The following is a 17,733-nucleotide window of genomic DNA, read 5'->3' on the forward strand; positions in this document are numbered from 1 at the left end:
TCTTGGTTTAGCCATGATGGAGTTTTGGCTGAATAAAAATCAGCTTGGAATAGCAGGGACTTCTCAAAATAGTCGCTTGAACAAGATAGAAGTTCATTTCTGTCTCTTTTAGAAATCCAGATGTTGACAGTCTAGGGCTGTCATGGGAAGAGTTCTAAGGGAGGAATAATGAATATGGGGGAGAGGCAGTTAGCAATCTCTGTCAGTGGAAATGAGAGCAATTCAGCAAAGGAGTATCTACTAAGCAAATCCTGTGTTGGGGGTAGGCAGACAAGGACATGATTAAAATAGTGTCACATCTTCACACACTCCCATTTTGGAGGGATTTATTACAGCTAATTAGGTCACAAGTCAGGCTTCACCGTGAGACAAGAGTTTCACTGTGGCAGAGATATAGAGGGATGGAGGAGAGGCGGTTGCAGTTAGTACTCATTGTAGGCCTAGGAAAAGGCTGCACAAAACAACACTTTAGTTGGGCATTCAAATAGAGTTCAGTGGGCATAGTTGAGGGGAAAAGGTAGAGAGAAAAGCAGCGGCAATGTAGAGGGAAAAGCAGCAGCAGACAGGTGAAACAGATCAGGAAATTGACTCAGCTGGTGGCTGCAGATAAAGCCAAGTTGCAAAGGCCCTCTTTACTAATTATGTTCATTTTCTTCTCTTGAAAATAGGTAATAATTAAGGATCTCTTAGAGGCCAGGCATGCTTAAATGTGTGATTTTGAGAGATAACTCAAGCTAGATTTAGTTATTGGGAGGTAATGAGGACCTGTCCTAGGAGGCCAATGGTAAAATAAATGCAGATGAGGAAGCACGGGTTGATTAAGTCCTGGAGGATACGAAAAGAAAGCCTGGATACAAAACATGAAGTATTTTTACCTGCGGTGTTTTGCTATGTAGTTCAAACTTCAGAAAAATGGAATTTATGAATATAAGACACAACTATTATTTAAAGGGGGGAAAAATACAAGGTTACTAAGATTACACACAGTCTGTTCATGATAGGAAAAAAACCACCTCACCAATTACCTTTAATAATTATCATATCCGCAATAGTTATTACATATTAATATTTTAAATGTCAGGGATTGTGTTGTTTTTATTGGTGATTAGCAATTTAAAAGAAACGGTTTTGGAGACTAGTGAAAGCCAAGTTATTTCTGCTCTTATATTTTTATCTCAGTGGAATCTGGGGTACAATATGTTTATTTGAGAGTAACACTGAGAGGAAGGGGAGGAAAGAGGGTTAAGCAGAGAGAGAGCTCTAGAGTAAGAACTTCCCTTCAGAATGTCCCTTACTAGGCTGAAATGTCTGGGCCTTTGTACCCTGCCTAGCTCTGTCACGGGGAGTGAACTGTCGTTGGAAGAGAATGGCATCAGGAGATGGTTCTTGATAGCTAAGATGGACTCTGAATGAAGAGCAAACGGCTGAAGTGCCCTCTAGCAGCTGGGCAGCAAGTCCTTCCTTGAAGGGGATCTGGCCAGATCTCAGCCTCCCATTGATTGCAGGGTCTTTGTACAAACATGTGAAATGGAGCCTCATCCAGCTGGGATTACTGATAGTAGAAGTAGCTATTATTTGCCCCTGTATCTGTATGATAAACCCATTTCTCTATTATTACAAATAGAAAATAATTTTCAAACAAATTGCCCTATCGCATTGATTATATGGATGTTCAAACCCGGGCTGGACAACATGTCATAATTAAATTTGCTTTTGGAATTAAGGGCTGGATATATTTTGTGTCTGAAGAAAAAGAATGAAATAAACTGAGACAAGAAAAAAAATAAAAAAATAAGACAAGAAAAAAATGATCTCAGAATACAAATTGCTTCATTTTCTTGATTGCTGTATATGACATACTTAGTCATAATAGTGGCAGAGTAAGGCATCAGTTTTGTTTTTTCAAGAGTGATCCTATATCTTGGATATGACACAAAAAACAACCAAAGGACTTCATAAAAATTAAAATCTTTTGTGTTTTAAAGGACACTATTAAAGTGGAAAGACAACCCACAGAATAGGATAAAATGTTTGCAGACTGTATATCTGAGTAGGATCTAATTAATATTCATTCTATATTTTAAAAAACTGGAGGGTAGTGTCATGCCCAGGCTGCAGTACGGTGGCACAATCATAGCTCACTGCAACCTCAAACTCCTGGGCTTAAGTGATATTCCTGCCTCCTGAGTAGTGGGGACTACACCACTATTTTTTTTTTTTTTAAGCACCCAACTATTTTATTTTTTGTGGAGATAAGGCCTTGCTATGTTGCCCAGGCTAGTCTTGAACTCTTGGCCTGAAGCGGCCCTCCCACCTCGGCCTCTTAAAGTGCTAAGATTACAGGCATGAGCTAATGTACTCAACTCATTCTACAAGAACCCTTACAACTCAATAACAAAAGACAAAAATAACCCAATTAAAAAAAAAATGTGGGCAGAGAATTTGAATAGACATTTCTCCAAAGAAGATACGCAGCTGGCCAAAAGCACATGAAAGATGCTCAACATCACAAAGCAAAACTATAAGGAGATACCACTTCACATCCACTAGGCCGACTAGAATCAAAAGGACATCTAATAAGCAATGACTGGGAGCGTGGGAGGAAGGGGAGGAGCAGAAAAGGTAACTATTGAATACTGGGCTTAATATCCAGTGATGAAGTAATATGTATAAAAAATAAAATAGTTTTGGCAATTAAAAAAGTCGCTATAAAAAAAAGCAATGTCAAGGATGTACAGAAATTGGAGCCGTCTTACATCACTGGTAGGAAAGTAAAATTGTGCAGCTGTTTTGGAAAACAGTCTGGCAGTTCCTCAAAAAGTTAAACAGAGTTACATTTGATCCAGCAGTTCCACTCCTACGTATATACCTAAGAGAAATGGAAATCTATGTTCATACAAAAACTTGTACAGGAATGAAAGCAGCATTATTCATAATAGCCATTGACTGGAGAATGAATAAACAAAGTGTGGTATATCCATATTCAGGCATTAAAAAGGAATGAAGTACTAACACATGCTATAACATGTATTTTGAAAACATCAGGCTAAGTGAAAGAAGCCAGACAGAAAGGCCATATATTGTATGATTCCATTTATATAAAATTTGCAGAATAGGCCATTGCATAGAGACAGAAAGTATATTGTTGGTTGCCAGAGGATGGAAGGGAGAGAAAAATTGGGAATGACAGATATGGGGTTTCTTTGGGGGTGATGAAATATTCTAGAATTAGATAGTGGTGGTAGTTGTACAACTTTGTGAATATACTAAAAAACACTGAATTGTACACTGTAAAAGGATGAATTGTATGATATATGAATTATATCTCACTTAAAGCTTCTCACACAGTTATAGAGTGATTCTGTAGAACTTGGTAATTGAGATTTCAGATGAGTAAGAGTCAAATTACAAGTTTGTATCTTAAGTGATTGGGTGATAGTAATGCCAATAACAAGATTGGGGGAGGCACCAGCAGCAGAAGTGGGCCTGGAAATGAAGATAATGAGTTTGGCTAGAAAATGTTGATTTTTGGCTGGGTGCGGTGGCTCACTCCTGTAATCCCAACAATTTGGGAGGCCAAGGTGGGCGGATCATTTGAGGTCAGGAGTTCACTTCCAGCCTCACCAACATGGTGAAACCCCATCTCTACTAAAAATACAAAAAAATTAGCTGGGCGTGGTGGTGCATGCCTGTGGTCCCAGCTACTCAGGAGGCTGAGGTGGGAGAATTGCTTGAACCCAGGAGGTGGAGTGAGCCAAGATTGTGCCATTGCACTCCAGAGCCTGGGCAACAGAGTAAGACTCTGTCTCAAGGAAAAAAAAAAAAAAGAAATAAAATATTGACTTTTTAGTTGTGTGCGGGCACTAATTGGGGGCTGTTCAGGAAATTTAGGTCTAGACATCAGAAAAGAGACCAGGGTTAAGAGATTTACATTAAGAGTCACTCAGATTTAAGTGATAGCTAAAACCCAGGAGAACTATGAGAGCACTCAGCAAGAAGTTCAGGCGGTAGGGGGTTTGAACCAATACATAGGTTGAAAGAAAAGGAACCTGTGAATCTGGAAAAGAGCATATGTGCTATAGAAGGAAAAGCAGTATGGAGCAGGGTCTTGAACACCTGCAAAGTCTTGTTCCGCAGGATAAGGGTAAGAGGAGGCCTGAACCCAAAGTCACAGCCTACTAACCATTCTCATTCGCACAAAAACTGTGTTACAACTAGCAGTTTCTGCTTCACCTGGTTTCTTCTGTAGTACTACTACAGTGGGAACCAGAGAACAAAAAGGTTGATAGCTCATGTCACTTGCAGAAAAGTAGTTCTGTCGAGTCCAGTGGTTGGAAGAGCATCTTGTGTTTAAGTAGGACATTTCAGTCCCAGAAGGCAATTCAGAAATAGAAAGCATCTTAGAGCCCCAAATGGATGGAAGGGCTGGTTCTCAAGAGGCTGGCTTTATTCACTGTCTACTCTCAGTTGCACTGGCTTGTAGTGGCTTTCTGTTGCCACAACCAGTAGATGAAAGCGAGCATAAGAGCGCATTGTTTGACAAAGGCCCAAGTTCTTGATACTATCTTCTTACACAATCCTGCTGGAAAAAAATTCCTTAAACAAAAGCAAAACTTTTGTTTTAACTCAAGTCCCCCCAGAAGACCCCAAATCCCAGAATTCTACAATTAATAAATGTATTGATCAAGAGTGGAAAAACTTTTGTACAAATATGACAGCCTAATAGAATCGTTCTCTCTTTCTTGTCATTCTTGTCTCACTCCTGTCACTCAGGCTGGAGTGCAGTGGCACAATCTCAGTTCATTGCAGTCTCGACTTCCCAAGCTCAGGGTTCCTCCCACCTCAGCCTCCCAAGTAGCTGGGACTTGTGCCACCACGCCTGGCTCATTTTTGTATTTTCAATAGAGATGGGGATCTCACTATGTTGCCCAGACTGGTGTTGAACTCCTGGGCTCAAGTGATCTACCCACCTGGGCCTGCCAAAGTGTTGGGATGACAGGCATGAGCCACTGTGCCTGGCCTGTAATAGAATTGCTGGCAGGCTCTTCTTGATAACAGTTTCCAAAGTGGCCAGAACTAGGCTATAGTTTTTGTTATTTTTACTTTTTATTTTTAAAATAATTTTTCTAATCACAGTAAAAATATTGGTAAAAAAAATAAAATTATAAAACAGGAAAAAAGTTAAAATTTATTTGTCACTTTTTTGTGAATATATGTATTAAACTAACACGAAAATTTGAAAGGTGAACTGCAAAATACTAATGGGATTTTCTCTTTTCTTTTGGAGATGGAGTCTCGCTCTGTTGCCCAGGCTGGAGTGCAATGGCACGATCTCGGCTCACAGCAACCTCCGCCTCCTGGGTTCAAGTGATTCTCCTGCCTCAGCCTCTCAAGTAGCTGGGATTATAGGCATCCACGCCTGGCTAATTTTTGTATTTTTAGTAGAGACGGGGTTTCACCATGTTGGCCATGCTGGTCTCGAACTCCTGACCTCAGGTGATCCACCCACCTCGGCCTCCCAAAGTGCTGGAATTATAGGTGTGAGCCACCGTGCCTGGCCCTAACAGTATTTTTTAATGAAAATGGAATGCTAGTTCCTTTGCTTTTTAAAAATTATTTTTCTTTCACTAGAAAACAAATCTTACCAGGCCTGGTGGCTCACGCATGTAATCCCAGCACTTTAGGATGCCAAGGCTGGCAGATTGCTTGAGCCCAGGAGTTCTAAATCAGCCTGGGCAACATAGGGATGCCCTGTTTCTATTAAAACTTTTTTTAATGTAAAAATTAAAAAAAAAAAAACAAATTTCACCGAAAATAACATACAGAGTGTTCTAATACATTTGATTTTTTTTTTTTTCTTCCTGAGAAAGAGTCTTGCTCTATCGCCCAGGCTGGAGTGCTGTGGCATGATCTTGGCTTACTGCAACCTCTACCACCTGGGTTCAAGCAGTTCTCTTGCCTCAGCCTACCGAGCAACTGGGATTACAGGTGTGCACCACCACACCCAGCTAATTTTTGTATTTTTAGTAGAGACAGGATTTCACCAAGTTAGTCAAGCTGGTCTTGAACTCCTGACCTCAAGTGATCTGCCCACCTCAGCCTCCCAAAGTGCTAGGATTACAGGTGTGAGCCACCATGCCCAGCTTAGTTTCTCTCTTTTTACAAAAGAGAGAAAGTAAGGTAAAAAAAGGCTGATTTGATATGGTCAATCAGTGCTGACTGCTGATTAGTACCCTAGAGATGTGTAATACCAGGAGTCTATTCCCAGCATCTCCCCCTGTAGTTGGAGATTATTTAATTGGTATCAAAGTTAATTATTTATTAGCTTAGGAAATGTGCAAAGTATTTGCCTTCCACTCAGTTTCTGTTGAGCACTTCATAAATTATGAAGCCATTTCATATCCATTATCCTGTTTTAACCTGGCTCAACCCTAAGAGATAGAAAGTTTAGACTTTATCATCTCTGTTTTCCAAATGAAGTGAGAGATGTAGAGAAGTTAAGTGATTTGCTCAAATTCACGTGGTCTCCAAGTGGTGGCACCAGAACTAGCACTCAATCTTGTGACTTTCCTTTTAGTATCTTTCCATTAGACATGCTGTCTTTGAAGTCTGGTCAGTGCTTCATTGTATGCTTTTTCTTTTAACACAGACTCAAACAAAGGACTTTTTATTCCCTTCCCCAACCAAGAAATAAAGGATTCCCTAAGTACTTCTGCAACTCAGGGCAATGGTACACCTGATCAAAAATTAGACACCTTCCCACTGGGGGCACAGGTAATGTATTCACTCTCCTGCTGATCTGTTGGCTAGTCAGTGATTAATACTGATAATTCAATGGTCTCTCAATTATTTATGAAGGTCTCAGAGGACTTGTTTGAAGGCATTTTAGACCCTTTTAAAGGAAAGGGCAGGACAGAATGTAGAGTACCTTCTCCATTAATTTCAATCTCCCATTTCCCCCTCTCTCACACTAACCTGTTATCTAATGTCATATATTTATACATATAACTTTAGCATATCTGTGACAGGCATTTTGGTCCTCAAACAGGAATGCAACTGTTACAGTTTTTGGCTGGTTTTAAATTTTCTCCTCTCTATCCAGTATCTCCATCTCCTGTTGCCTTGCTTCTTACATTTTCTACCTCTGCCCTTTAATGCTGAGTCTTACATTTAAGGTATGACTTTCGCAAAGCTGCCTCTTCAGTGTAACAAAAAAAGTAAAGTTTAAGGGGTAAAGATGGCATGGAAGTTGTGGGCAATGGGAAGATAGAGATCATGCAAGATGGGGAGTAGTGAAAAATAAGGTTTTAGTGAAAAAATTGGTGACAGAAGGGATGCAACCATTATGTAAGGCTTGTTTGTGTGAGTGAATATGATACAAGGAGCAGAACTGACTACTTTATATTCACCTACTCCCTTTCTTTGCCTTTTCTTTGATATATTTATGAATGATAAAATTGTAGAAAATAGCCAGGAGGAGAAAGAAAAGCAGCAAAGGCTCTGATTGATCCATAATTTGGATAATCAAGACTGAATTAGTAAAAAGTACTATTCTTTTCAGTTCGGGTATAGACTACCTTCACCTTTTAAAAAAGATAAGCATTTAATCAGTTTCTTTGTTTTTGGAGATTCTACTTGGGTGACTTAGAAACGATCTTAGTTACCATTTTTTAAAACCATATTGACTTAAGGAAGTGGAGACAAAGAGTATTGCAATCTCCAGTTAAATAGCACTTCTTGGATTAAAAAGCAAACAAAAAAATGTCTCTGAAATTACTTCTTGAAGTGAGAAAAAAGGAAATTGAATAGTTTGCTGTATCTTTTTAGTTTAAGAATTAAGGAAGTGGGATTTCTTTCTCTCCATGACTACCAAAAAGACACTGAATACTTTAAGATAATTTTTTTAAAAGCAAACCCTAGATGGCTTTCTGTTTTGCTTCAATTCTTGCCTAGTTATGCCTCAGATTAATTTTCAGCCTATTAAAACCCCCTTAGCTATGGTGGTTGTCAGCTTTACCAGCTGGTACAATAAGTATGAGAGTCCTTTAAACAGAAAAAGCAAAGTTGGAAAGTGGCCTCATCTACCTTGTATGCTGAGCTATCTAAAGCAGAGAAAGTACAGTCATTGTTTGCTATGTTCTTTACCTCCTAAGGATATTCAAGCAACTCTAGAATCTCCTTGTATTGTGACTGTTTTAAAATAGACTCAAACTGGACCTTTGCTTAAAGGTCTGTTTCCCTAACTTGCAAGGATAGTCTTTCCCATTAACAGGAAAGTATTCTGAACCCCTGGTCTAATAAGCTCACATTTGAACGCACATGGACTTCCTTCTACCTAAACTTTCAAACTTTTTTTAGACACAGGAAGTGGCAAGAAGGGAGATGCCAAGTGACAATCACCATGAAGATGGTAAATATTTTGCTCACTGAGTATTTTCCGCCATACTAATCAGAGAAGTCTGGATGTGATGGGATTTGGGAGATGAAGATGTCTCAATACGGGGGCCCTATTTAGTCAAATAATTTCTGCTTTCGTGAGGGACTGTCCTGGATGATTAGTAACCTGTAGGACTTCTCTGCCTAAAGAGTGGATATTCTGACCTTCTTTGTTCTTGATTTTTTTTGCATTGGCTGACTATTCTTTTTCTTACCTTTCTTGCCTTCTTTTGTATTTATTATTTTTTTATTCATCCATTTGTTTATCTCTACTAGTTTATAAGTTATATGCTTTTTCTATATTTTTAGTATTATTCCCCAAATGATAATATGTATCATTAACTTACATAATGTTTAAATTGTTAATACCTTAAGTCTTCTTTTACATAATTCAAAAACCTTATAGTACTTTATTTCATTTACTCTTTCCTGACTTATATGTTGTTATTATGAATTTTAATTCTCTATATTTTTAAAGACTTCACAAGATAATTTTTTTTATATAGTCAATGTAGATTTAAATCTATCCATTTATTAACCACTGTTTGCTCACTTCCTTTTTCTTCTCAGGCTTCCTTTCTGATATCATTTTCCTTTCCTTTTAGTGGTACATACTTTAATGTAGGTCTATTAGTGATAAGTTCTTTCAGCTTTTCTTTGTGTAATAATGCCTCTATTTCACTATCATTCTTGAAGGGTATTTTAGATGGGTGTAGATTTCTAGGCAATTCGTTCTCTCTCTCTTTCTTCCCTTCCCACTTCCTTCCTTCCTTTTTTTTTTTTTTTTTTTTTGAGACAGGGTCTCAGTCTGTTGCCCAGGCTAGAGTAGAGTGGCACAGTCACCTCACTGTAACCTCAAACTTCTGGGCTTAAGCAATCCTCCCACCTCAGCCTCCCAAGTGTTAGGACTACAACCACACCTGGCTAATTAAAAAAATTTTTTTTCAGCCAGGAGCAGTGGTTCATGCCTGTAATCCCAGCACTTTGGGAGGTGGAGGCAGGTGGATCACCTGAGGTCAGGAGTTCGAGACCAGTGTGGCCAACATGGTGAAACTCTGTTTCTACAAAAAATACAAAAATTAGCCAGGCGTGGTGGTGCATGCCTATAATTCCAGCACTTTAGGAGGCTGAGGCGGGTGGATCACTTGAGGTCAGGAGTTGGAGACCAGCCTGGCCAACATGGTGAAACCCCGTCTCTACTAAAAATACAAAAACTAGCTGGGCATGGTGGCACATGCCTGTAATCTCAGTTACTCGGGAGGCTGAGGCACGAGAATTGCTTGCACCTGGGAAGTGGAAGTTGCCAAGAAGCCAAGATTGCACCACTACACTCCAGCCTGGGTGACGGAGTGAGACCCTCTCTCAAAAAAAAAAAAAAAAAAGGAAAAGAATTTGTCTCCAGAATGTTATAGATTATTTACTGTTTACACAAAAGTCCCACATTTTATTAGTGGTGGTGGTGTTCCATGTGGAAGTCCTTTCATCACTTAATGCTACCATTAATCAGAATTATAAATCACCTCTTCCTGAGAGGTGTTTCTGGCAGAGTATGTTCAGTGAACAGAGGTACTCCCAGCTAGGCCACAAAGAATTCTTACCATGTTTTGTTTTTTTCCCTTGGTGGTGTTTAGAGTTCAGACATTACTCGCCTCGTCAGTCCACAGTCCGATCCCCAGAGAAGATGACTAGAGAAGGGTACCAAGTATCTTTTTTGGACAATAAGTCTTCAGGTTCTTCTCCAGAAAAGGAATTGATACCAAAACCTGATACTTTTCAGCTTACCCATGATGCCTCGTTGAGTAAACGCCTGGATGTGGGTGATTCTAGCCAGATCCATCCCTATCAGTTACCTTCAGATGTTGGTCTGGAAAATTATGACAGTCATTATTCTCAAACTCTATCCCTGCATGGAAGTCTTGGTAAAAGGCCTCAGAGAAGCAAGAACTATCAAGAGTACAGCATAAAGCCTTCAAATGACATAAAGGCCACTGCTTCACATTCCTGTGGAGACTTATTGACTTCTCTGTCAAACCCCGACTCCAGCACTAGAAGGCTTTTGAAGCTTAGTTCAGGTAACAGCTTCCTGTCAGTTTACAGCTCTTCATAGGCATGAAGGTAGAAGATATAACTGAAAATTTTGGAATTAACCCTTCTGAAATTGTATTAGTATTTCTTAAGTTGTATTTTAGGATCACCAGTGGTCCTTGGAACCTCCAGAAATCTATAGGGTATTAGTTTAACATGATATATATATATATTAGGGAAAATTTGTAGGAAAGTGAGCATCACAGCTACTTGCTATTTTAGTTAAGTAGCATCCCAGGACATCTAGTCTTTACTCACAGTCACTTCTATTCTGAGTTACTTTCAGAAGAAGTTAGTTTCAGGTCGGGCATGGTGGCTCATGCTCGTAATCCCAGCACTTTGGGAGGCTGAGCTGGGCGGATCATGAGGTCAGGAATTCAACACCAGCCTGGCCATCATGGTAAAACCCCATCTCTACCAAAAATACACACACACACACACACACGCACTCACAAAAATAGCTGAGCATGGTGGCGTGCACCTGTAATCCCAGCTACTCAGGAGGCTGAGAGGCAGGAGAATTGCTTGAATCTGGGAGGCAGAGGTTGCAGTAAGCCAAGATCAGGCCATTGCACTCCATGGGCAACAAAGCAAGACTCCGTCTTGAAAACAAAAACAAAAGTTAGTTTCAGAGTTAGTGACAGAGATCACTCTTCTGTTACTTATTCAACCAAACTCATTGAACACCTACAGTGTCCCAGACACTGTTCTAACTCTGGAGATAAAGTAGCAAACAAAATAAAGTTCCATGTATATTTTACCATAATAAGAAGACAATCCCTACTTTCATGGAGCTTATATTCTCATGGGGTAAGACACATGATAAACATTTTAACATGTAAATATATGTCAGGTTATGGTAAGTGCTGTGGAAAAAATTATATAAGGGCATAGAGCATAATAAGGAGGAGGTGATGCTTTAGACAGAATGGTCCAGAAAGCTTCTCTGATGAGGCACCATAAAAGTAGAGACTTGAATGAGTGTAAGCCATGTGGGTCTGGGAGGAGAACTTTCTAGACAGTGGGAATAAATGCAAAAGTCCTGAGGCTGGAACATACTTTTCATGTTCCAGGAACCTCAGGGAGGCCAGTGTGGCTGCAGCAAAGAAAGTAGAGTGTATAGGTGAAGTAAGAAAGATGCCAGACTTTTATTCTGGGTGAGATCAGAAGGAGTTGGAGGGTTTGTAGCAAGGGAGTGATGTGATCTCACTTAAGAATTACTGTGGATGTCGGGTTGAGAATAGACTATGGGGAGCAGGGTAAATTTTTTTTTTAAATGCTTTAAGAGATTGGAATCAGCGTAACAGATAATGATGGCTTGGGCTAGACAGATAGCGGTGGAGGTGGTGAGAAGTAGTCAGATTCTGAATATGTTCTGAAGATGACACTCCATGGTTTGCTGATGGATCCAGGATGAAGTGTGGGAGAAAGGGTTAACGATGATTCTGTGGTTTTGAGTCTGAATAACTAGAAGAACAGAGCTTTCATTTACTAAGATGGAAAAGAATGGGAGATACAGATTTTAAGATAAATATCAAGAGTTGGGTTTTAGACATCTTAAGTTTCAGGTGCCTTATTAAAACTTTCCAGAGATGCCAATTTGGTAATTGGACATACTAGTGCAGAGTTTAGGGAAGAAGGTATGGCTGGAAATATAAATTTGGAGATTATAAGTGTATGGGTGACAGTAAAACTGTGAGACTGGGTGAAATCTCACTGAAAGAGTAAATATAGATAGAAAAGGGATCTGAGGACTGGTCCTGAGCCCTCCAACAATTAGAAGTAGATAAAGAGAAACCATCATGGAGAGTGAGAAAGCAGCAGCCAGTAAGATAGAGGGGAAAAAACCAAGAGAAAGTGATATCCTGGAAGCTAAGTGAAGAATGTGTTTCAAGAATGAGGGAGTCATCAATGCTAGGTCAAATGCTTCTTCTGATAGGGAGGGAGGGAGCCTGGGACTGAGAAGTGATTATGGTATTTGGCAGTGAAGAAGGCATTAGTGAACAGCTTCAGGGGATGCATAAGAATGAAAGCCTCACTGAGGTGAATTCAAGAAAAAATTGGAAGCAAGGCAGTAGAGTTATTGAATATAGACAACCCTTGTGTTAGTCTGTTCTCACACTACTAATAAACACATACCCAAGACAGGGTAATTTATAAAGGAAAGAGGTTTAATTGACTCACAGTTCCACATGGCCGGGGAGGCCTCACAATCATGGCAGAAGGTGAATGAGGAGCAAAGTCATGTCTTACATGGTGGCAGGCAAGAGAGCTTGTGTAGGGAAACTCCCCTTTATAAAACCATCAGATCTCATGAGACTTACTGTCACCAAGAACAGCATGGGAAAGACCCACCCCCATGATTCAGTTACTTCCCACCAGGTCCCTCCCTTGTCATGTGGGAATTATGAGAGCTACAATTCAAGATGAGATTTGGTTGGGGACACCGCCAACCCATATCAACCCCTTCAAGGAGTTTTGCAGTAAAAGGAAGCAGAGAAATGGAACTGTAGCTGGAGAGGGGATGGGGTCAAGGAGATCCTGGTAGAAATGATCTAGTGGAGGGAAAACTGATGATGCCCGGGAGAAAAGGGACCATTATAAAAAATGGAATCCAGTCCACCAGTGGAGATGCTGGCTTTAAATAAAAGCACAGATAGTTTATCTATTGTAATAAGAAGAAAGGCAGAGAATTTAATACAAATACAAGAGAGTTGGTAGATTTAATGGTGCGATCACGTAGATGTTTTCTTTGATTGCCTCTCAGTGAAATAAAGGAGGTTGGCACCTGGGAGTAAGAAGGGAAGAGAAGGTGTTGGAAGTTTGAAAAGAGATGTGGGCCGGGCGCGGTGGCTCAAGCCTATAATCCCAGCACTTTGAGAGGCCGAGACGGGCGGATCACGAGGTCAGGAGATCGAGACCATCCTGGCTAACATGGTGAAACCCCGTCTCTACTAAAAATACAAAAAAAATTAGCCGGGCGTGGTGGCGGGCGCCTGTAGTCCCAGCTACTGGGGAGCCTGAGGCAGGAGAATGGCGTGAACCCAGGAGGCGGAGCTTGCAGTGAGCTGAGATCCGGCCACTGCACTCCAGCCTGGGCGACAGAGCGAGACTCCGTCCCCTCCCAAAAAAAAAGAAAAGAGATGTGAAATATTTGTCTCAGAGAATAGAAGAGTAAATTGGCCAAAGTATTATATTAGGAGAGGCCGGGCACAGTGGCTCACGCCTGTAATCCCAGCGCTTTGGAAGGCCGAGGCCAGCAGATCACTTGAGGCCAGGAGTTCAAGACCAGCATGGCCAAGATGGTAAAACCCCATCTCTACTAAAAATACAAAAATTAGCTGGGCGTGGTTGTGCCTGGCTGTAGACCCAGCTACTCGGGAGGCTGGGGCAGGAGAATATCTTGAACCCGGGAGGCAGAGGTTACAGTGAGCCGAGATTGTGCCACTGCACTCCACCCTGGGCAACAGAGCGAGACTCTTAAAAAAAAAAAAAAATAGAAGGACTGGGCACCACTAAGGGCACAGTTACAATAGTGGTCATGAGTTTAAAGTTAGAAAGGTCAGAACAGATGCGTTTCGTTCTCCAGCTATGTTCCCCTGCTCTGGTGTAGGCTTGGAATATGTGGACAGTTGGATTTAACCAGAGTTGAAGTTTTGTCAAAGAGTTGAGGATGTATGCTAGGGAGTGGTTATTATGACCCTTGGACTACAGGCCAGGTATGGATAGAAGTGAGACATGAGGGAGTCAAGGGGCAGGTTCATCTCTCAGCCTGTTTCTTCCACAGATCTGTATGCCACAACCCATCTCAACAGTGACCCTGCTCTACTCGTCAATGTAGAGCAACAATTATCTACCAGCCTCGGTGATTTAACATCAGCACATGGTTCTGTCCCAAACAACGCTGTCCTGGGAAATAGGACAACTCCTCTGCGGACACTGCTGTTGTCTCCTGGGACTTCAGAAGACAGAAAGATTTTTACTAAGAGGTCATTAAGCCCATCGAAGAGAGGATTCAAATTGAAGGACAATATCCTTGCCAACCTGAATCTAAAGCATGGTTTCCAAGACGCTACAGGCAGCGAGGCAAGTATTGGCTTGTTTGTGTTTGTGCAAGAAACATGTCAGGTTGAAGACCAGAATGAGGGTTCTGTTGGGAGTGGAGGTGGTTCTGACCAACAGAGCTAGAAATTCAAAGAGATTTTTAGAGGCTGGTGGCTAATGCTGCCAAGCTAATGTCTGTTGAACCTTCTGCTCTTGGGAAAGTCATTCCCCCACTGCTGCCATTTTCTCACTTATATCACAGGGAGAACTGTCCCTGATCTACTTCCAGCTGAAGATTGAACTCTGTAGCATCTATGTTTACAGTCTCATCATATTTACACATTTGCTTCAGCCGCACATTAAATAGTTCTTATAAAAGCATTGCTTCAGGCTGGGCACAGTGTCTCACACCCATAATCCCAGCACTTTGGGAGGCTGAGTGGGTGGATCACCTGAGGTCAGGAGTTCAAGACCAGCCAGGCCAACATGGCAAAACCCCATCTCTGCTAAAAAATACAAAAATTAGCTGGGTGTGGTGGCACGCACCTGTAGTGCCAGCTACTCTACTCAGGAGGCTGAGGCAGGAGACTCACTTAAACCCCGGAGGTGGAGGTTGCAGTGAGCCGAGATTGCACCACTACACTCCAGCCTGGGTGACAGAGTGACTCAGTTTCATAAAAAAAAATAATAATAATAAAATCATTACTTTGCTTTTCTGTCTAGAAGTTAAAACAATTTAAATTTTTTTTCCAATGTAGCAGCAAGCAAGATGAATTAGATTATCCAAGGGATTTTTAGCTGAAAGTAGTTCAGAGAATGAATGAAAAATCAAGAACCATTCCCATATAAACAGTATACATGTAATTCATTTTATAAAATATCCTAGTGACTGGGCGCGGTGGCTCACACCTGTAATCCCAGCACTTTGGGAGGCCGAGGCGGGCGGATCACCTGAGGTTGGGAGTTCAAGACCAGCCTGACCAACATGGAGAAACCCCATCTCTATTAAAAATACAAAATTAGCCGGGCTTGGTGGTGCATGCCTGTAATCCCAGCTACTTGGGAGGCTGAGGCAGGAGAATCGCTTGAACCCAGGAGGAGGAGGTTGTGGTGAGCCGAGATCGAGCCATTGCACTCCAGCCTAGACAACAGAGCGAGACTCTGTCTCCAAAAAAAATAATAAAATAAAATAAAATATCCTAGTATGATAGTGTCATACAATAAAACTTTATCATTACTAGTTCTTAGCAAGTTTTGCTCCTGCCTTTGCATACATCCCTTGTGGAGAATGCCTTCTACTCTCCTCTCTTGTCTTTTTGAATGTTCATTTTTCTCCAGGTTCTACTTCCATCATGAGGAAGATCCATCCATGTGGTTAGAGGAACCCCAGCTCTTAGGGTCTTCTCTTCCCTTGTACCCAAGAATCTTTGCGATAGGAACCATTTGTCAATCATTTACTGCTCTGTCAGGAAGCAGGAGATTTGGTCAAAAACAGCCATTTCTAGTTACTTATTTTTCAGTTGTTGGAAGTCTTACACATTGGGGTGGGTTTACAGAGTTTTTGTTGGTTTGTTTGGAGTGCTTTTGTTTATGTTTTTGTTTTTTACTCTTTAAAGACTTTCTATTCAGTTTTCAGAACTTTGGAAGTGGCTGTAATTTTTGTGCACCAAAGGGGGCAGTCTTGTAATGTTTTCTTTAGTTTTTTGGTCTCTTTTCATTCTCAGTCCCCCATGCTTATTTTACCAGACAAGAACATTAACTGTGTGTTAATGTATTCAGTGTGAAGATCCAGCAACATTTAGCATATTTGGGATGTTATATTAATCAGACATGTTCTAGGAAATTTTTTAACCTCTATTTCATGTTATATTGTTAAAATCTGGCTAGATGCTATGGCTCACACCTATAATCCCAACACTCTGGGAGGCCAACGTGGAAGATTACTTGAAGCCAGGAGTTTAAGACCATCCTGGGCAACACAGGAGACCCTCTCTCTACAAAAAATAAAAATAAATAAATAAACAAATAAAGAATTGTTAAAATTTCAATATGCTTTTCTAGACAATCTTAAAAACTCCTTTTTTTCTGTTAGACATTATTTTTCTCTTTATGGAAAGCTTTAAAACAACTGCTTGAATATAAATAAAAAAGAAATATACTCTTTAATTTCTGAAAGGTGTAAGTCATCTGTAATTCCAGCACTTTGGGAGGCAAGGCAGGCAGATCACCTGAAGTCAGGAGTTTGAGCCCATCCTGGCCAACATGGTGAAACCCCATCTCTACTAAAAATACAAAAAATTAACTGGGTGTGGTGGTACACGCCTATAGTCCCAGCTACTCAGAAGGCTGAGGTAGGAGAATTACTTGAACCCGGGAGGCAGAGGTTGCAGCGAGCCAAGATCAGGCCACTGCACTCCAGCCTGGGTGACAAAGCAAGACTCTGTCTCAAAAACAAAAAACAAAAAACAAAAAACAAAAAAAAAATACCAGGCATGGTGGCTCATGCCTGTAATCCCAGCACTTTGGGAGGCCAAGGCAGGCAGATCACTTAAGCCAGGAGTTTTTGACCAGCCTGGCCAACTTGGCAAAACCCTGTCTCCACTAAAAATACAAAAATTAGCTGGACATGGTGGTACACACCTGTTATCCCAGCTACTTGGCTGACTGAGTCATGAGAATTGCTTGAACCTGGGAGGCAGAGGTTGCAGTGAACTGAGATCATGCAACTACAGTCCAGCCTGGGCAATAGAGCAAGACCCTATCTCAATAAATAAATAAATAAATAAATAAATAAATAAAATATAGAATTAGCCAGGCACGGTGGTGCACACCTGTAGTTCCAGCTATTCCAGAAGCTGGAGTAGGAGGATTGCTTGAGCCTGGGAGTTCAAGGCTACAGTGTGCCAAGATCACACCATTGCACACCAGCCTGGGTACAGAGCTAGACTCTGTCTTAAATAAAATATTATAGAATATTTATGTTTATTATATATTAATATATTAAATATAGGCTTACTTTGAGTTATAATTTTTTATATTACTCCCCAATTTATTTTATAAAATATAATACTATATATATATATTTTTTGAGATGGAGTCTCACTCTGTCGCCCAGGCTGGAGTGCAGTGGCCGGATCTCAGCTCACTGCAAGCTCCGCCTCCCGGGTT

General features: G+C 40.8%; 1 protein-coding gene across 1 annotated transcript in view; it reads left to right on the top strand.

Annotated features, from left to right (window-relative positions):
* LRRC36 (leucine rich repeat containing 36) overlaps positions 1 to 17,733 on the top strand; it is a 64,272-nt gene that overhangs the window by 35,788 nt on the left and 10,751 nt on the right. Inside the window, exons 6-9 of the mRNA XM_011996688.1 lie at positions 6,650 to 6,774; positions 8,359 to 8,410; positions 10,068 to 10,508; positions 14,309 to 14,607. Of these exons, the coding sequence (XP_011852078.1) occupies positions 6,650 to 6,774; positions 8,359 to 8,410; positions 10,068 to 10,508; positions 14,309 to 14,607 (917 nt within the window). The remainder of the gene's footprint in view (positions 1 to 6,649; positions 6,775 to 8,358; positions 8,411 to 10,067; positions 10,509 to 14,308; positions 14,608 to 17,733) is intronic.

The sequence above is a fragment of the Mandrillus leucophaeus genome, unplaced genomic scaffold (assembly GCF_000951045.1).
Source record: "Mandrillus leucophaeus isolate KB7577 unplaced genomic scaffold, Mleu.le_1.0 Scaffold522, whole genome shotgun sequence".
Lineage (NCBI taxonomy): Eukaryota > Metazoa > Chordata > Mammalia > Primates > Cercopithecidae > Mandrillus > Mandrillus leucophaeus.